The 23091-nt window shown below is 45.9% G+C and overlaps 1 protein-coding gene and 1 long non-coding RNA gene across 3 annotated transcripts in view; one reads left to right on the forward strand and one right to left on the reverse strand.

Annotated features, from left to right (window-relative positions):
* LOC309817723 (patatin-like phospholipase domain-containing protein 4) overlaps positions 1-16743 on the reverse strand; it is a 28797-nt gene extending 12054 nt beyond the window's left edge. Inside the window, exons 1-4 of one of the 2 annotated variants that reach the window (XM_082646992.1) lie at positions 16669-16743; positions 15317-15501; positions 10105-10199; positions 9314-9449 (exon numbers count right to left, since the gene is read on the reverse strand). In XM_082646992.1, coding sequence (XP_082503118.1) covers positions 9314-9449; positions 10105-10199; positions 15317-15501; positions 16669-16729 — 477 coding nt within the window. In that variant the 5' untranslated portion in view covers positions 16730-16743. The remainder of the gene's footprint in view (positions 1-9313; positions 9450-10104; positions 10200-15316; positions 15502-16668) is intronic. The other variant, XM_082646993.1, reaches the window with a different exon arrangement.
* Positions 16744-18284: 1541 nt separating this feature from the next.
* Positions 18285-23091, forward strand: part of LOC309817724 — a 113258-nt gene continuing 108451 nt past the window's right edge. Inside the window, exon 1 of the long non-coding RNA XR_014296241.1 lies at positions 18285-18700. This is a non-coding gene — a long non-coding RNA (uncharacterized lncRNA). The remainder of the gene's footprint in view (positions 18701-23091) is intronic.

The raw sequence follows: 23091 nt of genomic DNA on the forward strand, positions 1-23091 counted from the left end.
ACATTTATTGATATCAGAAAAGACCTTAAAGAGATATGCACAAATCATTGTTCTCCAACTCCATCCACTTCACCCGAGTAATACTGGCACTTAAATTGTAGACAGCCAAGTCATTACACAATTAAAGTCCAGGTAAGTCTAACTTCCTGAGTGTGTACAGGTTGCAAGTAAGTTATTTACGATGTTCTATCCTACACTGTAAGAATTATTTGAAAGTTTCACTCTATCTTCCAGAGAAACAAACTCCTCTGGTTATTACGGCTCAGGGGATGTTTTCATTTATGTCACCAGGATGTAGCACATTTCATGGGCTAGTTACATGGCCTGGATATGTAATGAGACACTGGCAGGGAGGGGCACCAATTATACTTTATCTTCCATTTAAAAAGTCGAAAAAGATTGCCATTTAAAATATTACCATTTCTTCTCACAGAAGAAGCTGAGCTCTGGGAGCTCTTCTGACATGTGCAAGTTTTATTCTGCAATGCAGTTTTCAAATCGCTAGTGTTCTATTTGGAAAGATACAGTATTAGATATGGAATACTTAAGCTCCAATCCTTCAATTGATAACTGAAGACTCCATGGCTGTTTGTTGTCAAAGAGTTCACGAGATTTTTTTTCCAAGTAGATATTATTCATAACTGGATTATGGTCCCCAAAATGATTTGTACATCATCCACTTAGAATTCTTTAGAGATAAGAGAGCATTTCTCCCAAAGGAAGAATGGTATAAGTATGATTTGTGAGGTCTGCTCTCAAAACCCAGCAATCCCACTACTGGGCATATACGCAGAGAAAACCAGAATTCAAAAAGACACATGCACCCCAGTGTTCATTGCAGCACTATTTATAAGAGCTAGAACATGGAAGCAACCTAAATGTCCATCAACGGAGGAATGAATAAAGAAGATGTGGTACATATATACAACGGAATATTACTCAGCCATAAAAAGGAACGAAACTGGGTCATTTGTAGAGATGTGGATGGACCTAGACACTGTCATACCGAGTGAAGTAAGTCAGAAAGAAAAAGACAAATACTGTATATTAACGCATATATGTGGAATCTAGAAAAATGGTATAGGTGATCTTATCTGCAAAACAGAATCAGAGACACAGATGTAGAGAACAAACCTATGGATACCAAGGGGGGAAAAGGGGGGATGGGATGAACTGGGAGATTGGGATTGACATATATACACTATTGATACTATGTATAAAATAGATAACTAATGAGAACCTACTGTATAGCTCAGGGAACTCTACTCAATGTTCTGTGGTGACCTAAATGGGAAGGAAATCCAAAAAAGAGGGGATACACGTATACGTATAGCTGACTTACTTTGCTGTACACCTGAAACTATCACAACATTGTAAAGCAACGATACGCCAATAAAAGTTTTTAAAGATAGCTGATTTATTCTGAAGTGCAAGTCAATGAGAGACCCAGTCACCAGCATAACGTGATTTCTATAGGACACTCCTCTGTGGGCGGTGACCTGACACAACTGTATTGCGACACTGCTGGGACTTGGCACAGACTTTCTTATGCGGTGGCTCCTTGTGACCAAAGATCCCACAGACGGGAAAGGGTCTGCATCTCCTTCACAGCCAGATGCTACTGATACCTGCAGGTACCGCCCCCCTTCTCCATAGTAGGAATGAAGACCCTCCGTAGTGGGGAAACAGCATCCTCCCATGCTGCCGGTGTACGTGAGCGCCAGGGCATCGGTCCTGGGTGCCAGCGCGGCCTCAGCTACGGGCCCCTGACAGCTGGTCCGAGAAGCATGGCGGGGCTTCAGATTGGAGTAGGAGCAAACTCAATGGTGTCAAAGCACAACAGAGGGACTCTGGCAGGAGACAGGAAGGGATCGTGCCAGGTGCTACTGCACGTCTCTGCTGTGCCAGGCTGATGCTGGGTGCCAGAATCAGCTACACAACATCTGGGCCCCGTGTGGAGTGAAAATGCAGGTATTCAGAACTAAGGTGTCGAGAGCAAAGCATGAAGCCATGGTATGAAGACACCCTTGCACAAGATTTCTCAGCCTTCTAAGAAGGGTCAATGCAAACGAGCCCCCCACTTAGGCATTCATTTCAAAATCTCAGCTTTCCGTGTGGGACCCCCATGACGTTACCCACACCCTCTCCACAAAGACGCCAAGCAGGAGTGAGCATCCCCTCCGGTGATTTGCGGAAGATCACGTCCATCCGCGGGGCCGACAGGATAGAAACCAAGCCTCTTCAGGCCCAACCTCGTCAGCCCCCTGGTAGCCCCGACCTGAGCAGCTGAGCATTTTTCAGAGCAAGGCTGTTCACAGTTACGGTCACTGCCTTCACCCTAACGAATCTGGCCCTATCATCAGTTGGCTACTCCTTTAAAAAAATAATTACAGACCCTAGGTACGTTCTGCAAGCACAATGCAGCTATTTAATGAAGTTATTCGGCAAAAATGCAACACTGCACCATAGCGATAACAATTTGTGCATAGCACACATATTGCGAAATTACAGTACTTAGATGCCTTTAAACAGCCAAACACACTCTATAACTGTAAGGACTTACTTCACTATAACAGACATGGGGCCTGCAAAAAAAAAAAAAGAAAAAAGAAAAAAAATCACTACCCTTAGAAACAGAATTATGTGGGTTTTCTACCTCCCGTGTGTCAAGTTATAATGTGAAGTTCACAAGTTAATGCTTAGAACTCTTTTTGAGCTGTTTAGATGAAAAATGCTACCCAATTACTTTGATACAGATAGTAACAGTAAGAATCCTCTGAACTGACATGAAAAGTGCGGTGAACTGGAAAATACCCGTCATCCCCCCCAGAATCAGTGTATTTGTTCTGTCATAGTTTATACGGGCTAGTGATTTGTATATCAAACTGTGGTTAGTGGGAAAATTAGCTTTTGATAGTTAGGAACTAAGCGGCTTGTCTTATTCAATGTCAACTTACTGCCATTTTATTGCAAGCAAACAGGATTTTCTAAGGCGGGAGACAGTTCATGAAATATGTACTATTATGCCTCAACATGCTTCTACTGTCTTACCTCACTGGTGTTCCAGTGAAATTTTTCTCACCAACAAATATCGATACATCTAGGGCAGTGGTTCTCAAGTTGGGGGGGGCGGGGGGTCTGAGCCCCCTGGGGACATGTACCCATGTCTGCAGACTGTTTTTGTTGAGGACACCAATACAGAGGGCAGGGACCTAGTTAGTGTTCCTGCCCTGTCACTTAGCCCAGCACTTTAAGAATTACATGTACGTGAAACCATTGATTTTTTGTGTTTCCTTCTCACCAAATACACAAGGATAAAAATAAACGTCAGCGACTTACTGTAGCAACTGTATAAAGCATTGCCAAGTGTGGATTCAACACACGTTCAGATTAGCTTTTTTCATTTTACATTTTATAGAAAAGGGGTGTTTAGAAAATTATGTGGCCTGGCTTCCTTAGAGAATAAATTGTCAACCAGTTTCATTTATGCCTGAAGTTGACTGTGGAGTTTAATGAGAATCTGGCTGTGTATTCAGAACCTGCTGGTGCAGTTGAAATTCAAAGACAGATTCAAATTTGTCTTACCCAGTCTTCAAGATAATGACCAATCTTAAATTCAGTCCTTATTTCACCTTCACAGGGCTAAACGTGAGAAGGTCTTGCTGTAAGAGCATGCTCACCGTGTGCAAGGCAATTCAGGACATCCTGGCAATGGAGACGTGTGGTGGGGGGGGACACCATTCTGCAGGAACGCCTTCCTGGGCGTATGTGTGTCAGAGAGCATTCACGGATGTCAAAAGACCATCTCAGAGCACATACACGGGGCGTCAGTTTTAAACACAAATTTGATGATTTGTACCAGTTCAGACAAGGGCCAGAACACTATCCCTCCCGCTCCGTGGCACGGTTAATTTCAAAGCCATTCCTGCTGAGCTGTGGAGGTGGTGTACGACTTTCTTGTAAATAAAGGGTTTACTTCCCTAAGTATGCGTTGCAGGAGGCTAATATTGAAATATGTTTGGATTTCCTGATTTCATGTTTCCTTCTGAAGAAGGATAGCCCAGTATAAAATCTGGAGCTTAAAATGGGTGAGTTGAGGTGCAAGATGTATACATTGGGACATTCGGGGCACAATATGTAAACGGGCCCACAAATCAAGGAGTTGCTAAGGACCCATGACAAGTATTTGCCTCTGTGCCTGGGCCTCCTGGCCGATGCTCCCCAGGGCTGGAATCAGTGTCTATAGTATGGGGTTACGGGGCAATGTGGGGCTTAGCCCCGCCCCCATGGCTCTGCAGGGCACTGCCCTCGTGGGACGTCTCTGCAGTGCCCTGTGCTGGCGGGGGTCCTGGCACTCGGGGGCCTCTGGTGGAAGGGAGCTGCCCTGATGACCTCTGAATGGCCTTTGTCCATGGTCTTGGACTACATATAGGTCCTGGCTTCTGTCTAGACGGCCAACTCGTGGAACCTCCTTATCACAGGGTTATCTGGCCAGATGGCCACACCCTTCCTGTTGTGTCCCAAACAGGCTCTCTTATTCTCTTCAGTATGCATAGGGTGAGAACGTTCCAAATCTTTAAGTTCTGCTTTGCTTCTGAGGAACAATTCCATCTGTAAGTATTTCTCTCTTCTTGTGTTTTACTCTAAGTAGCCAAGAGAAACCAGGCTGCTCCTTCAAAACTGTGCTTAGAAATCACCTCATCAAATATCCAGTGTTATCACTTGCAAGTTCTACCATCCCCAGAACACGAAGACATGAACATAATCCTGCTATTCTTGGTCAATGTATAACACGGGTGACCTTTCCTCCATTGTCTGATAACATTTCCTCGCTTCCGTCTGAGACCTCATCACTATGGCCTTTACTATCCAGGTCTCTCTAAGAATATGGAGGCTCTCTCTACGGTTTGATTTTTTTCTTTCCGAGTTGTCACCAGAATCACCGACGGCAACGCAGGCTTTTTCTAACATGCACCTCTCAACTCATTGAGCCCCTGCCCTACTCAGCTCCAAAGCTGCTTCCACACTTTTAGGTATTTGTTGCAGCAGCATCCTCACCTGTCAGTGCCAAGTTCCTGTCTCAGTCTGCTCAGGCTGCTACAACAAAATACCACAGACTGGGTGGCTAAGAAAGGACACAAGTTTATTTTCTCACAGTTCTGGAATCTCAGAAGTCCAAGATCAAGGGGCTGGCAGATTCAGTGTCTACTGAGGACCCACTTCTATGTCCTCACATGGTGGAAGAGGTGAGGGAGCTCTCCAGGGTCTCTTTTACAAGGGCACTAATCCCATTCATGAGGGCTCCACCCTCATGACCTAATCACTTCCAACAGACCCCTGACTCCAAATACCATCATATTGGGGGTTAGGATTTCAACACAGGAATTTGGGGGGGGGGGACACAAACATTCAGACCATAGCACTGAATTAAATCACCATGGACATAAGATCCCAAATACTATGGAAACCCAATCCCAAATAAAATGAGTCTTTGGACCACATAATTGGTCCAAAGAGGTTCTCAGAAAATAATCAACTATCATTGCAGCTATCAGATGAAAGAATAATTTTTTCATGCCACCAAAAGTGAAGTTAATATAATTTAAGTATGAATCATCACACAAGCACATTGGTGAATGTACACCAGGTCAATGGTTGAAGAGGTATAAAAATCAGACGCCTAAAGGCAGCAGAACTTGGTCATAATCCATTTCCCGAGATTTTATAGATGGAGGTGAGCACGTTGCTCATGAACAAAGATAAGGGGTAAAAGAAGAAAATGTTTAAGAAAGGGTGAAGCCTACCCAGTCTGCAAAAAGAAAGCTGGGACCTTAAAATTTCATGACAGACTCACACAGGGATGCTGACCAGTGATGTGTGTGGCTTATTATCTTATTTGTTCATTATTTACTAAATATGGACTGTAATTAACAAGCTTATAGGACTTGACTATTTCAAGCACACTTTTACATGATTTTTTCAATTTACTCGCCATGGTAACACCGATTAGCTTTCATCTCCATTTCACAGTTGAGAACACTGAGGCTCAAACGTAATTAGCCTCAGAGGACACCATCAGGGAATGACAGACCTAAATAGGAACACTGGGAGATGCACAAAAAACAAGTGATAATCCAAGACAGTGTAACAAGACACAGACACACGGACACCCATGCACACTGTGAGATACAGGTTTCTAGTTGGATTTTAAGGTACACAGAGAACCTATCTATAATAAAAGGCAGCAGTCGGCTGGTGGATAATGAAGAGCTTGGCATTAAAAAGAAAAAAAAATCTAGTAATTAAGAGCATAAATGAGGCATTGATTAAAAATCACCAATATTTAGTACTCTCCCATATTCCTGCCCTGGCTAGCAATTGATCCTTGACATGCTCTACCTCTGGTTTCAATCTTAATCTCCGTCTGTCACCTACAGACTTCCAAGATCATAGACATTAAACCCAAGGCTGAGGGATCAGAGCCAGGCAGGCAAAGCTCCCAGGAGACGCCAGTTACAAACTGTGGGCTGCTTCTCCTCTTGGCTTCTGGAACTCAGCGCCCTCCGGTCTCTAGCTAAGGAAGTGGGGGAGTGGCCGGCGCCTTTCTCCTCTCCCCTGACACTGAATGAGGTGGTCAGAATTACCACCCCAGACGGCGGTCTCCCACTGGCCTCTTTGATCAGAACACAGCATGTCACTGCCCAGTGTGTGTGTGTGTTGGGGGGAGGGGGAGATATTTTCCCTTCATATTCTTCTCCCTCCCTCCTGCAGTCTTCACCAGTCTTACTTTTTGAACTACATGCTCATGAGTATTCCAGGCATACATTTCATACATTTTTATAGCCACCATCTGCTGTCAAGGAACCATCTATCCTTCCTTTCTTTGAGTTTCTGCAAAAGGTTAGAGCATTCTACTAAACATTTAAAATGCTTCACGTATAACCTAGGATACATATTAATTATTCAATTATTCTCCTTACAAGGTATTATACATTTGTGCCAACTAGTTCTCTTCTGTTCAATGAACTCAAGTAATTTCACCAGTTCTCTGAGTAGTTATTATCCAAAACAAAGCAAATCAAAAAAGTCCTGTTTGCTTACTGCAGTAGTTTGCTATGGCTGCTATAACAAGTTACCACAAATCGAAAGGCTAAAACAACCCAAATAAATGTATGATCCCAGGGTCTGGAGGTCGGGATCCAGCACGGGCCAGATCCACCCGGGCAAAAAGATTCAGGTGCTGGCAGGGCTGCATTCCTTCCTGCGGGCTTGAGGGGAGACTTGGTTTCCTGCTCATTCAGATACTGGTAGCATTCAGCTCCACTGGCTGCAGGACTGAGGTCCCTCTGCCTTGCTGGCTGTCAAGGGGAGGACCCGTAGTGCCCTCCTCATACAAAGGCTCCTGCGTCTCAGAAGGAGCAAACATCTCCATTTTTAAGGACACACGAGACTAAATTAGTTTGGGTCGGCCCAGCTAACCCAGGATCACCTCCCCACCAAGACCCTCACCTTCACCCCATCTATACAATCCCTTTTGCCATGTGAGACGCCGTATTCACAGGTCCTGGGGATTACAGCATGGACATCTTTGGGGGACGTTATTCAGCTCACGACACTCCCACATGAAAGGAATTAAGAGGGTGATTTTATCTCGCGTTGGGAGAGGGGGCCATGGCTACCAAGCAGAATGTTTGAGGCCTGGACTGTGGTCCCAGCTGGGCCACTAACGAGCTGAATTACGTTTTGTCCAGATCATTGAACATGAAGGATCCAGCTTCTTCATTCTTTTAATAGATGCCATCTTAGTTCATTGACTTATTCATTCCCATTCACTCATGGAGCACAGGTTGAGGGAGCTGATACTGTGCCAGGCGCTGGGAATACAGCAGTGGACAGAACACAGCAGTCCCTGGACCCTCCTACCCCCCACCCCGAGCTTACACTCTCGTGAAGGAAGATAGACAAAACCTAAGTAAACAGAGCAGTAATATTCGAATGCGGAACAGTGGTAAGTAAATCAGGGCGGGATGTAGGAAACATCAGGGGCTCGGCCACTGTAGATACAGTAGCCACGGACAGACTCAAGGAGAAGGTAGTAACTGTGGGTAGAATTGCCCTCGTTTCATGATAGGACGATAGTCTTTTGCTCCCAACCTTGTTCTCTTCCCAACAAGAAGAGGTATTCTAACCACTGCAAGCCTGATACATCTGCGTCGGCATTGACGATTGGTGACAATTCAGGCATGGGTTATCAGCTTCTCCCTTTCTATTTTTTAAGTCTACACAAGAGTATAATAATATTATAGAAAAATATTTTTCTAAGATGGAATGACTATGAATGTATAAGTGAGAGACGGGAGTGAAAATATTCTAATCTCTTAAGTCACAAAGTAATTTTACTTGTCAGCTCAACATTTCATTAGGTATTTCAAATCATATCATTCAAACATAAAATTCGAACAGTGAGTTTTGATAGTAAAACTCAATGCATGTATCATCTAATTCAGGTGGAACTCGTAGCTCTCTCAATCCATCGCCTGCTACTGTATGCAAACACGCGTCCTCTGTATCACCTGAAGCTCGCTACAATTCCCACAAGAGGAAAAAGAAGAAAATAGCCTGGCTTTTCGAAGAGAAGTGCACCCTTTCAAATGTAAAATAGTTAATGTATTACCTTAGCAATGCACTGTTATTCGCAAATCAGCTGAACTATCCCAGAGACAATGATTTCCCAACCGACTTTCACATGTGTTTGGATAGAAAGGCATCAACGCAAAATGGAAGAAAGGAAAAGGAACATTAGAGTGAAAAGGTAAGAGACCTGGATTCCCACTGGCAGTCAGTACACCCTGGGGTGTGTCACACAAAATCTTTCCACCCATTTCTTCTCTTAAAAAAGCGACAAAAGTACAGTAATCTCACCTGTCCTGCCTGATTTACAGGGCTGTGGAAGGACCGAATACGGTAGTACCGAAACAAAGTCTTACACAAACTGCAGGAGTATTATCTACGTCAATGTAAGGAATGGTTCTTGCTAGTCAAGTTTAATCCCAGGATAAACGTGAGCACACGGAACATCACAAGCAAAAACACTGAGCTACTCGTGAGGTCTCTGGGAGCCGCCTGCCATAAGGCGGCCTCGGAGGGATACTGGCGGCTGCATCCTTCAGACGCATGATTTATGGAGCCTGTACCATCTATCAGGCACGGTATGCAATGCTGGACCTAAAGAACGCGGGCGCGCTCACTGTTTGTGGAAGTATGTATATCAGCACTTGCTCATTCCCTCCAACAAGGAATGCGGCAGTGTTACCTTAACGAGGTCCTCCCGGGAGGGAAAACTGGAGACTAAGCAGTTTTCTCTGGTCTTGGTGTTGGTGATGGAGACGTGCAGGCGGTTGTGAGCCAGCTCGTGCGCGTTGGGAGGGAGAACCGCCTCCACTCCGCTCCTGAAGAAGAAAGAAGGGAGCCGCTGCGCCCCACTGGCCTGCAAGCCTTGTAGCTGCCCAGACTGGAGACCCGAGAAAGAGCCCGGAGACAGTGACAGCGACACCTATGGCTTACTGGATGGGGGATCTTACATGTCTAAAGCAAAAGAGTCCTGGAGAGACACCCCATCATGTTCGGCAGGCGGCAGACAGGACAAAGCAGCCATCTTTGCTACCCGGGGGCGGAGGAGGCCACCATTTATATGGGGAATTGATGTCAGGTGGGCTCATCTGTTACCACAGAAACTAGCAGCTCACAGCCCGTCAGGTTAACGCCCATCGTGGAGGGCAGGTATCTCCCTTTAATAAACTATCAGGTGGAGCCGCTCTGGCCCAAGGATTAGGCCAGTCACGAGCTGGGGCAGGAGGCAAGCACGTTTGTGAGTAGGGTGCAGATGAAGCAAGGACTGGTCGAGCAGGGGATGTACAGAGAGCAAGAGAACAGCCATCTTGAGTGGCTTGGCCACGCACTGCATGATTCACCTTTAATTACTGACCGCCCTGTAAATGCTTCAGGAGAGAGAATGCTGACTGGGCTTGCTACAATGTATCCAGAGCATCCTCTGTCTTCACAGGCTTGGGGGAGGGGGCGGGGCAATGTACTCTATATATGCACCTCAATCGGGCCATGAAATCATAGCCGGGTGTCACTGCCCCGAAAGTCTGCCTTCGGGTTTCTTCGGCAAAACTGTAGGTAAACTCGTTACATTCCTGAAAAAGAAAATTAATAGGTGACCCTATGTTTTGTCAAAAACATTACGATTCTGGTTCCAGAACCCTGTGCCTATCACACAAGGCACCTGGACCGTATAAAGCCAACCCCAGATGTCGGATGCTTCACAGGCACGCATCCCCACGAGGCCTGTCCCTCACCCACCATGCCTGGGCCCCAGGCAAGCTATATGGTCTGCCAATTGCAGTCTTTTCTTTTCTTTTTCTTTGTGAACCACCTCACATGGCTTTGCCCACCCGTGGAAAATCCTTGGCGGCTGGGTCCTAATTGTAACTGAGCACATTTCTCTACAGGCCTCTCCAGCATAATTCAATTCCTCGCCCACACCAGTCCTGTGGCCTCTGGGACGTTCGGACTGCAGCTCTACAACAGTGCGGACGATTCACACCACCACCGCCAACAGAGAAAGGGCTTGCGATGACTCTACCGGGGCAGAGTCCTTGGAGATTAGCCTGGGGCACTGGTCTTTCACAAAAGTGCCCCCAGTCGGGGCTAACAGGCAGCCAGTGCTGGGATCCACTGATGTGGCCTCTGTTGCCTCGTCTTCATATAGCAATGCAAGGTGGGTATGATCACCGCACTAGACGGGTAAGGAAACTGACGTTTGGAGGGTTAAGTATCTTTCCCACTGTGCCATCGAAAATGAGTGTCAGTGCCAGGATTTAAACCCAGGTCTATCTTTCATTTATTAGTTCATCCATTCAGCAACCTACTGGGCACCAGGCGGTGGGCTAGGAACTGGGATTCAATGGCTGAGCGTGAGATACACAGAGCCCCTGCCTTCCTGGGACTGAGGAGTCCCTCGGTGAGGAGATGGCAGGGCGCCAGGACAGCATCCATGTATGGGGCAGATTCACGTCCCCTCCTTCCCCCGAAGGTTAGGGTCGCCCCGGACCCTGAGAATTGGTGCCCTTACACAGCAAAAGCGACTTTCCACATGAGATTAAGTTAAGGGTTGCGAGGTCAGGAGATGCTCCTGGATTATCTCAGTGAACGCAATATAATCACAAGGGTCCTTGTAAGGGGGAGAGGCGGGCAGGAGGGTCAGAGTTGGCGAGATGTCAAGGTGCTATGCTTATGACTTTACAGATCGAGGAAGGAGCCAGAGCCAGGGAAGGCAGGACACCTCTAGCACCTGGAAAAGGCCAGGACACACATTGTCCTCCGGAGCCTCCAGTGGGAGCGTGGCCCTGCTGACACTTTGATTGTAGACAGTGAGACCTTTTCAGACGTCTGACCTCCAGAACTGTTAGAAAATAAACGTGTGTTGTTCAGAGCTGCTATGTTTACTGTCATCTGTTGCAGCAGCAACTGGGAGCTAACACAGTGGGCATCAACCTCCAACCTCACTTTGCTAGGCTGAGACCCAAGATACAAGACAGGAGTTGGACAGGAGATGGAGGTGGCAGACGACAACAGGCAGAGGTAGCGCTGAGAAGAGTGCAAGCAGCTCAGACGGGGCAGAGACCAGAAAGGCAACCTCAGTGAGCCATGAGAGGGCTAAGGTCCACGTGGCCCTGGGAGTCGTACTAAGAAATCTGCACCCCAGGTGAGAAGGGAACCCTCCTACGCTGTTGCTGGGAATGGAAATCTCAGCCACTATGGAGAACAGTATGGAGGCTACTTAAAAAACTAGAAATAGAGCTACCATATGATCCTGCAATCCCACTCCTGGGCATACGTCCAGAGAAAACCATACTTTGAAAAGACACATGCACCCCTATGTTCATAGCAGCACTATTTACAACAGCCAGGACATGGGAACAGCCTAAATGTCCATCAACAGATGAATGAATACAGAAGATGTGGCACATAAATACCATGGAATATTACTCAGCCACTAAAAAGAATGAAACAATGCCATTTGCAGCAACATGGATGGACCTGGAGATTGTCATACTGAGTGAAGTCAGACAGAGAAAGACAAATATCACATAATATCACTTATATGAGGAATCTAAAAAGAAATGATACAAATGAACTTATTTACAAAACAGACTCACAGACTTAGAGAATGAAATTATGGTTACTGGGGGGAAGGATGGGGGAGCGATAAATTAGGAGTGTGGGATTGACATGTACACACTACTATATTTAAAGTGGACAACCAACAAGGACCTTCTGTAAAGCGCAGGGAGCTCCGTTCAATATTATGTAACAACCTAAATGGGAAAAGCATTTAAAAAAGAATAGATACATGTATATGTATAACTGAATCACTTTGCTGTACACCTGAAACTATCACAACATTGTTAATTAACTATACTCCAGGGCTTCCCTGGTGGCACAGTGGTTGAGAATCTGCCTGCCAACGCAGGGGACATGGGTTCGAGCCCTGGTTCGGGAGGATCCCACATGCCGTGGAGCGGCTAGGCCCGTGCGCCACGGCTGCTGAGCCTGCGCTCTAGGGCCTGCGAGCCACCACTACTGAGCCCACGAGCCACAATTACTGAGCCTGTGCTCTAGAGCCCACGAGCCACGGCTACTGAAGCCCACGTGCCTAGAGCCTGTGCACTGCAATGAAGAGTAGCCCCCACTCGCCGCAACTAGAGAAAACCCACAGGCAGCGACAAAGACCCAATGCAGCCAAACATAAATAAATAAAAAATAAAATAAAATGTAAAAAAAAAAACAACTATACTCCAATATAAAGTAAAAAAAAAAAAAGAAAGAAATCTGCACCCCATCCTGAGTCAACAGGGATCCCGGGGGTGGGAGAGGGGGAGGTCACAGGATGAGATGTTCAGATTTGTGTTTGGGTGAAATCACTCTGAATGCTTAGCTAGGTGGATTGTAGGCAGCAGGGGCAGACGCAGCCCTGCCTGTTCAAGAAGCCGCTGTAGACTTCCAGCTGAGAAATGGGGGTGGCCCCCCCCAGTGTATGCTCTTTCTACTAAGCCACACTGCACACCCAGCTTATTTTCTTGTATTATTTTTGGTTACACACACACACACACACACACAGACACGGCCCCTGACCAGACTGGAAACCTATTAAGGAATGCACTTATCTTTGAGTTAGCTCCCTGCTGTGTCTAACGCCATGCCTGGCAAATTCTGAGGGCTGAGGAAAGGCCGGCTGCGCTGAGCTTTTTAACATATCAAAGTCTAAATCTGCCTGCCACCTAAAATACACCAGCGTCAGGTGCTGGTCTTAATTATACATGCACTAGCTCGGAGCTGGATTCATTACCCACATCTCTGTCACAACACCACAAAGCTCGAAGAACTTATATACCAACAGGGAGAACTGAGCTAACAGGGACTTGAGTAGGTAGAAAACAGTTTCCTAAGAAAGCTCAAAGCCATCCTTCAAGGGGTAGATTTCAAATGCTCAAGAGAAAAGAAATAAAGTAACCTCAGGGCAAATGGCTGAAAACTGATTTTGAGAAAAGAGAAACGAGGATGCCCTAGGTGAATCCAGAGAATCATTTTCCACTTGCCAACGTGAGCGCCCGATAAAGAGTTACCCCTAAGGCCTGACCAACACAATGAGACAATACGACTGGATCTCCAATTTACCGAAAATGTAAAAAAGAACAGGTAATCGGACTGATATCAAAAGTCTCAAATTCAGGTAAAGGATTCAATGTCTGAACATCGCAGAATTTCAGTGAAGGGGCTATATGATCACAGCATTTCCAAATCAGTCTGATTCTAAATCACACTTAATATATTTCAAACTGCTGAGGATTCAAAACCAAATCTACCCAAATCCAAAGCTGGGGATTTGCTCCCACCTAAAGGAAAGACTGCACTGAACAGGAGTAAACAACCCCTTAGTAGCCCTGTGCTTCAGAAAGGAAATAAAGAGCTGGGAGGAACTAGCCTGCACTTCAAAGCACGTGAGTCTGCTACTTTCCCTGACTTCACGTTCTCATCCTGTACAATCTCTAAAATTTTCCATCACTCTTCTAGTATATAAAAAAGAAAAAGAGCAGTGGATTTCTGAATAACTGGTCTAAAGTCCAGTTTCTCTTCCATAAGCAGCTCATCAGAGATTTGAAAACAAGATTTCTGATGTTTAAAATGTTGTGGATTTCAACATTTAAATGTGACAAATGCATCCTTGGGCATGGAAATGTTAATCGTTATTTGATTACTATTCCAAGCTGCTAGAGAATGTAAGTAATTAACAGATAGAATATTCTCCACCTGCAGAAGCCAGTTCTCACAGTCAGAGAATGCATGATGGCTGTATAGAAGCAGAAAACAGACTTTAAAAACATAGATTACATTAAATGAAATACTTAATGCTCATTTTTATTACTTCTAGATAAACTGCTTGGAATTCAGGGCTTCTTCTTACTGTGGGAATGAAAAACAAATTAAATTCCAATATCATTCCTCTTAAAAGAGATTACAGGGACTTCCCCGGTGGCACAGTGGTTGAGAATCCACCTGCCAATGCAGGGGACACAGGTTCGATCCCTGGTCTGGGAGGATCCCACATGCTGCGGAGCAACTAAGCCCGTGTGCCACAACTATTGAGCCCGCGTGCTGCAACTACTGAAGCCGGCGTGCCTAGAGCCCGTGCTCTGCAACAAGAGAAGCCAGAGCAATGAGGAGCCCTCGCACGGCAACAAAGAGTAGCCCCTGCTCGCCGCAACTAGAGAAAGCCCGCGTGCAGAAACGAAGACCCAACGCAGCCAAAAATAAATAAAAATTAAAAAAAAAAAGATATTACAGGCCAACATTTTAGTTTATATGCCTGTCTGTAAATAGGAGCAAGCAAAGACTTATCAGCCACATGTTCAAGGCCTTGAGAACAGGCTCTGTGCTCTTCTCATGATCAGTTAATGGAGAAATATCCTTTGCTTGAAAGAAACAAAGCTGGAATCTTAAGACTAAATAAACACTCAAGAGTAAAAGAAGGGATTTTATTTCCTTGTCTTGTTGTCACCCAAAATAATAATCTTTTCCAAATGGAGAGCAGAGATCCTGAATGATTAAATTTTAAAAGAAGTCAACCTTTTCTGTTTCCCAGGCAAAGGATTATTTCTCTGCAGTTAACTTAGTAGATAGTTAACAATCATCTTCGTTGTTTGGGCGTAATTTCTGGATGAGAAACACAGCCTAGTTACTACTTAATTACCTCTATTTTTTGTGGCGCTGTTAGCAGGACAGAAGCAACCAAGGATCCCGCAGAAGCCCCGGCAAAGGCCTTGACATTCTTCAGGAGCTTTTGGCCGTGTTTGTAAAGTGCGGATGCTGCCCCCAAGTGGTAAATGCCCAGAAACCCACACGCTGCAAACGACAAGTTGATGTGCTTCATTCTAGCTGTGAAATTGGTGACACAAAACCCAAAAATGCCCGTTAAGTTGGTATAGTTTGTTCCACATGCTGTGTACTCTTATGCTAGTCATCATTCCAAGGCTTTCTTTTATATACAGAATTCTCTGTTCTAAGCATAATCTTTTCAATTAAAGTCTAATTAATCACCCAAATCTTTCAAGGAAACTTTTCCTTCTCTCACCTTGACCCACTACAATCATATTAATTAAAAAAAAAAAAAACTACAACAGTCTATATTTGTTCAGTACATAGACTATGCAGCCTACTTTTTAATTACTTGGCAAAAACCAAATGGTTAAATTCCCATTGGCAAGGCATTTGGTCCTTTTTTCTTGACCTTTTGATACTTTTGGGGGTGTGGGCTACTGGTAAAATCATTAGAGAAGGTAGCAAACTTCAAATGAAAGACACATTTGCTCTTTGCGAGTGCATCAGTGAATTTAAAACATATGTCTCGACTCCCCACCGTTTCCATCGTGAGCATCCGTTTTTTGTTGCTGTTGTTTTGTTTGTTTTTTTTTAACCTGATGCTCTCAATTATTCAATAATGCAATACTCAATTATTCAACGATGCAGTGTATTTCATAGCCAAGTTTCTCAAGACAAACTGAGGTCATGACTGGCGAGGGCAACTGGAGGCTCAAAGAAATGACATCTGCATCACCTGATACTTGCAACAAATCTAACAATGAAACTGTATTTCACGAAACTTCAGGGGGAACGATTTCACCACGTGTATAAAACAGTGCCCCCCCCCACATTGCTCCCCCTGGATGCCCTCAGGGGTTTCTCGGGGGTCCCGGGACCGTCAGATTAGGCACTTGGTCCCGGCCTGGAATTTATTTAGGAACCGAAAACACTCGTTCTGATGCGCAGAGCCAGGCCCTGTGCGAAAGGAGGCTCAAGTGCTGCAGCCGAGCCCCGGTTTGGGTTTAATTTCTTCAGACTGGAGAGAGGAGAAGGGGATGGGTCTCCAGGGGGGCCGACCCATCGTACGCAGGCCCAGTGCCCCCACTATCCTGTGGTCTGGGGGTGGCGGGACGAGGGTCGCTGCTGCAACACCCCCAGGGATGCCTACACGGACCCACTCGCCCGGGAGCCACCTCCGGAGGGCCAGAAGCTGCCCCTCGCCCGCCCCGCGCTCCGCCCTACCAATGCAGGTCTGAGGCATTTCCGTGTAGAACTTCGTCCCCCGCCAGTCCCAGCCCGTCATCCCTTATCCGGAAGGCGGGGCCGGGCCGTCAGTCAACCGGGCCGTGCCTATCAGGGCCGGACCACGCCCGCCCAAGAAGCTTCCGCAGAAGGGATTGAGGCCGGACTACCCGCGCGGGTCTGTGACGTCATCGCGCCGATGCGTGCGTCCGCTAGGCTCCGCCTGCTCCACTTAAACCGCTGGACTCGGCATGGCGGCGCGCCCTCGGCCGCTTGACCTTGGTGTCCCCTAGGGCGGGTAAGGGATAAGACTTTCTCGTCTCGGGTCATACTGTCTTCGGATACCTCGGGATGCATATTAGTCCCTATGCGCCACGTGCGGGCCGGCCCTCACCTGCAAGTCTGCTGACCCTGAACGACCCTCATTTTCTGTGCACCGGAAGTGCTTGGCCTTCTTGGCGGCTGCTCCCCGGCAGTGGTTTCCCTCCCCCCTCAGCCTCGGGGCGGTCCAGCTGTCCGTGTAAGGGCGGGGTCTAGGGGCTACGTTGGGATTGGATGCCCCGCAGCTTTTGGAAGACTACCTCAGATATTTCCTTAAGCATTGTTGGAAAGGTCGCACTATGGCTTTGGGCAGCGTTCACATCCGTATCCCTCCTTAAGCTGTGTGGCCTTGGGTGGGTTGTATGACCTCTCTGAGCTTCCCGGGTGACTTCTCTGCAAAATGGGATGGTGAAATCCGAGCTGGTGCTAAATCGTAACGTTCATGCTGCATAGCAGGGCTTCAGCAGACCAGCCTGTGTCGTCTGGTAGCACCACTGGCTCTGGGTAGATCTGAGAAGCACCTAAGGCGGCCCACTTGGCTTGCATTCCCGCCCGGATTCAAAGGACTGACAATTCCTTCTCTCCCTCAACAGTGTCTTCCCTATCTAATCCTAACAAGCAAGCCTTAAGGAATTGCAGAGTTTCTGGTTGAAGGTTCTCCAGGCCCCCTTGTTAAAGGACAGATTTACGCTCACTGAAGTACAGAAGAGAATCCGAAAAACGCGTGTCTCTACCTTAAGCAGGAGAGGGAGTGGGTGGGAGCTCCCCAGATGGCCTTTACCTTGGCCTTTTTTCTTTCTCCCTCATTTGGGATGCTAGTGACCTGGGCTCTGGCCCACAACACTTTCTGTAAGCAAGAACGCTGGATGTCATGACTAAGGAAGAGATCTCGTGTTTATTCTTGTAAGTAGACTTCTGAGACAGCTGCTTCTGCAGGCACCCTAATGCCTATGCATAGCACAACTGCATTACTCTGAATTCTTTACTACTATTCGAATTTAGTCACGGGAAGGGCAAGTGTGTGTATATCCAGGAAATATAGAAGGACAACCTGTTCATTCTTTTTTTTTTTTAATTGCGGTACGCGGGCCTCTCACTGTTGTGGCCTCTCCGGTGGCGGAGCACAGGCTCCGGACGCGCAGGCTCAGCGGCCATGGCTCACGGGCCCAGCCGCGCCGCGGCACGTGGGATCCTCCCGGACCGGGGCACGAACCCGTGTCCCTTGCATCGGCAGGCGGACTCTCAACCACTGCGCCACCAGGGAAGCCCAAGCTGTTCATTCTTGCCTCCTCCCATTGCCTTCGAACTCTCTGGTAGGGTGTGGTCTTCCCAAGAGAGCTTCCTCCGGGAAACTTATTAGAAAGGAAGAATCCCAGGCCTCAGATCTCCTGAAGCAGAGTCTGCATTTTAACAGCATCCCCAGGCTTTGCTCTGCACACTAAAGTTTGCAAAGCCCCGGTCTGACTCCTGGGGTGCTCTGGTTTAAAGTGGTGCGGTGGCATCGAAAATTTAAGGAGAGACAAGGTCCACAGAGCCAGAATTTGCAGTGGTGGCCGGGCCACCTATGTTTCCTGCTTTGGGGCACTGCCAGCAGCTCGATTCAGAAGACAGGGGAGAAATTTGTCGCTGGGGCCGGCAGGACGCACACCACGGCTTTGGGATCCTCTGCTTAAAGGAAAGATGAGATCAGCCGTTATTACCATCCCTGCCGGTGAGTGAGATCCCGCCAAATTTAAGGGTCACAGGAAAAGTGTCCACAAAGCTCCATAACGTAATTCTTAACAATTTAAACTCTTTTTTTTTAACTCTCTCCTCCTTTCTCCCTTCTACCCCATGTCATACCCACATGCAACTAATTAAAAGGTTCCGTTTCCTAAGGTAAGGAAGAATATTATTCATTCACGTTTGTCTTTATAATCTCAGCGCCATGCATGGCACTTGGCACATACTGTGTGATTAACAAATATTTGTTTTGATTGTTGGATTTAAGTAAATTACTCTTGTGATGTGAGTATATAGTAATTTAATTGCCTTTTCAGAACATTTTTCAGTAAATCTTTTGCCTGGTTTTGCCTCTCTTTTTTCCTTAGTAATTTATAGGTTTTTTTTTCTTTTATAAATTTATTTATTTTTATTTATTTATCTTTGGCTGCATTGGGTGTTCGTTGCAGCGCACGGGCTTCTCATTGCGGTGGCTTCTCTTGTGAAGCATGGGCTCTAGGCGTGCGGGCTTCAGTAGTTGTGGCTCATGGGCTTAGTTGCCCCGCGGCACGTGGGATCTTCCCGGACCAGGGCTCGAACCCGTGTCCCCTGCGTTGGCAGGTGGATTCTTAACCACTGCGCCACCAGGGAAACCCGGTAATTTAGTTTTTTTTTTTTTTTTTAATGTATTTATTTATTTATTTATGGCTGTGTTGGGTCTTTGTTTCTGTGCATGGGCTTTCTCTAGTTGTGGCAAGCGGGGGCCACTCTTCATCACGGTGTGCAGGCCTCTCACTATCGCGGCCTCTGTTGTTGCAGAGCACAGGCTCCAGACGTGCAGGCTCAGTAATTGTGGCTCACGGGCCCAGTTGCTCTGCGGCATGTGGGATCTTCCCAGACCAGGGCTCGAACCTGTGTCCCCTGCATTGGCAGGCAGATTCTCAACCACTGCGCCACCAGGGAAGCCCCGTAATTTAGTTTTGAACTGGTTTATTTTCTAGCCATTTATCGAACATTTAAGTATCCATTGTTTAACAAACACAGTGCTGGTTCAGGGCACACGAAGTTGACAGGAATTCAGTTCTTTCTCATCTAGAGCCTAGAGGGTAGGGAGACAGTCAATGTGTAATTGCAGAGGCGTGATCATGTGCTCGTACAAAGCCACACACGGGTGCTGTGCATGTCCACACTGAGCTGGGGGGCAGCAAACCCTTAGCTCTGGGAGGTACCTACGAGAGCAGCTGGCACAGAAACGAAGTGCCCAAGGCTTTCCACATCCCCAGCTTCCTCCCGCAAGATTTGATCATGTATTCTCCTAAAGAAAGAAAGGTATGGGGTAAGGGAGGGATAAGGGATGCTTGCCACACCTCGGCCCCAAGGACTGAGCCTATCGCAAAGTGTCTGGGTGTAATCTCGTGTTCCAGTCTACTGTCCATGCAGTGGCATTTATTTTCCAACCTTGGCATCTTAGTACAGCTGAACAGCTCTGTGGGGCACATGCCATCGTTCCCCGCGACACCCGTACCCTCCCTCCGTGTACGAACTCCTCACCCCTGTCACCCCCTCCCAGAGCCCTGCAAGCTGAACTTGATGCACTTTAAAGGTTAGATGCACAGCCTTTAATTTCAGAGGATTGTGGCCACACCGTTGGCACACACAGCAGTGCCCTTTGCCACAGGGGCCTCAAGGTGATAGCTCGGGTCACCACACCCTCTGTGCCTTGTTGAAGCATTCCCTTGTTTTGAGACCACCGTAGAATTCTGAGCAAGGCAGTTCTGCAGTCGTGGAGTAGAGTGTCCCACGTGAAGCCACAGAGGAGACTCAATGCCTTCCCACAGGTTGTTGTTTTCTCTAAGGAGGTGTCGCAGAGGCCACCGTGTGGAGGGGCAGCCCGGGAATAAAGGCAGTTTAGAGGGAGTCGGGGCTGAGAGAGGGAGAGAAGCTGGCCTAGTAGGTGTGATGGCATTTCTAGAGCCTGGGGATGCAACTGCGACCATCCCTGGCTCACTCCCACACCGCAGCCACCCTTTGCTCTTTGTTTTCTTAAGTGAGTTAGAACCGAGTTTCTAAATCTTGCAAGCTAAACAGATCTCACTAATGTAAGGGCCTTTTCCATTGCACTTGTTTTCTCTCTGTTAGAAATACGCTAGAAGAACCAACTACTTGAAGTAAAACTGGGTGACTCTTCTTGCATAGAGCTGTGATGGTACTTTTGTGATTATGTTTATTTATTTATTTTTTCATTTGATTTTCTGGCCGCACTGTGCAGCATGCCGAATCTTAGTTCCCAGACCAGGGATCAAACCTGTGCCCCGTGCATTGGGAGCGTGGAGTGTTACCCACTGGACCACCAGGGAAGTCCCTTGGGTGACTCTTTTCTAAATGGAAGAATACTTTTTTCAAAAAGTATATGAATTATATATGTAATATATTTTCTGTTATATATGTACATATATATGCAAATGTATGTATGTAACCAGGCTGGTGACATTTGAAAACAATTCAAAGCTAGGCGTCCTTAAGAAGTGTAATTTACTTGAGATTGGAGACATCTGAAAGTGTACACTATAGATCATCTTAACATGGCATAGAAACTAAATATCAAGCTATTTCTATTAGAAAAAACATTAAAAAAAAATGTAACCTTTTTGTATAAGCTTTGTTTTAATTTAATATGTGAAAGGTTCCAAATATAATATACACTGAACTGAGAGATCAAGGTAGAAAGATTTTCTGAGTGTTTCTGTTATTGTATTAGAATTACGTAATTACAGTGCTTGCAGTTGATATTCTGCATAAGTGTGAGATAGAGCAGAGAAGCTTTCAAAATGTTCATACTTAAGAGATATCTTTTATACAAAGGGGGTTTTAGATCTTTGGTAGCCAGGTGTTGGTGTTGTGAAGTGATGGTGGGAGTGGGATACCAAATGCCTGACAGAGGAGTCCTAAATATTTTTAAAAGCTCAATAAAAGAAAATCTGTATTCTCTCTGCCCTGTTTTCTTTGTTGCTAAACAGCTCTGCCCTTGACCTGGCCGCTTGTGGTCCACAATTGGTACAGATGGTCGGGAGTAGTCCTTGTCGTTACCCTTCAGATAATTATCTTCCTGGAGGGGATTATTGGGGAAATAATATCCGTGTCAAACAAGTGATAGCACTGAGTGATAAACAGAATGTCAGCTTTGGTGCTGTATGCGTCATCAGCTTCACCAAAATACTACTCTGTTTTAATTTGGAGTACAGGATCTCATCATTACCGATGCTGTCATCAAAAGAAACAGCCTAATTGCCAAAACATCCAATTATCTAATCACCTCACTGCAAAGGGAGAAAATAAGAATTCTGGTGTATTTTGTTTCTGCATCTACTCCTATTTGCTGGAAGCTTCTTATTAATAATTATGACACCTGTGAGGGCCCATTCCATGCCAGTCCTTTGTACCCATTGTCTCATATAACTTTTACAACGGTGCTGACAGACCTTCCTCCCCTACAGTGGTGAATTAATGAGCTAGTAAGTTCTTATTATGTGCCCAGGATCGTGCTCTTTGGCCCTTGACGGGTCTCAGAAACTCGTTATTCCTTCAGTCCTTTCTTTGGTCAGAATTTGTAATTGGGCTTCACATTTAGGCATTTATAATTTTACTAAAAAGTGGTGAAAGTGTTTACTAAATGTGAGGTATAAGTTTATAACATTTAGGAAACTAGTTTGCATCTGGAAAAGAAAAAAGAAAAAAAGCAAGTGTAGCAATTAACTCAGGCTACCCTTTCTGCATTTATCAATTACAGCAGTAAGTCACTCTGATTACTCCTTTTCCTGGAAGCTTGTCATAAAGTAGGTTATTGTAAAGAGAACATAATTTCCATTAGGAACAGTGTTATAGAAGGGGGTCATGTCATTGACCAGGGTCCTAACTCCAGATAAATCATGTATCTAATCAATTGTATTCATGCCTTTGTTCACTCTTTAAATATACTTTAGTGTCTAATATATGACAAGGACTGGAGTAGGCATTATAAAATTAAAAAAAATCTTAGTGGATAAACTGTCCATTTTTAGTTCACTGTTTTTTCTTACTAGAATGTACTTTCACATTTTTCTACTCTATTAAGTTCTACTTATTCTTCTGGGCCTAAAAAACTCTTTTGTCTCAGTATGTCCTTTTGGATTAAATTCAAACACCTTCTGTCAATATTAACCACACCCTTCTCTTTGTTACCATGCTTGAGGCATTGCGATAGTATTTTTCACCTTTCATTTTGGTTAGAAATGCGGTTGCCTCCACCTTCTGTGTTCAGAGTTGATTTGGAGCAGGGACTCTCTTGTAATTCTTGGATTTTATTTATTTATTTGTTTGTTTATGGCTGCGTTGGGTCTTAGTTGCTGCACACGGGCTTTCCCT

Source organism: Grampus griseus, assembly GCF_964374135.1.
Source record: "Grampus griseus genome assembly, chromosome: Y".
In the NCBI taxonomy this organism is placed as follows: Eukaryota; Metazoa; Chordata; class Mammalia; order Artiodactyla; family Delphinidae; genus Grampus; species Grampus griseus.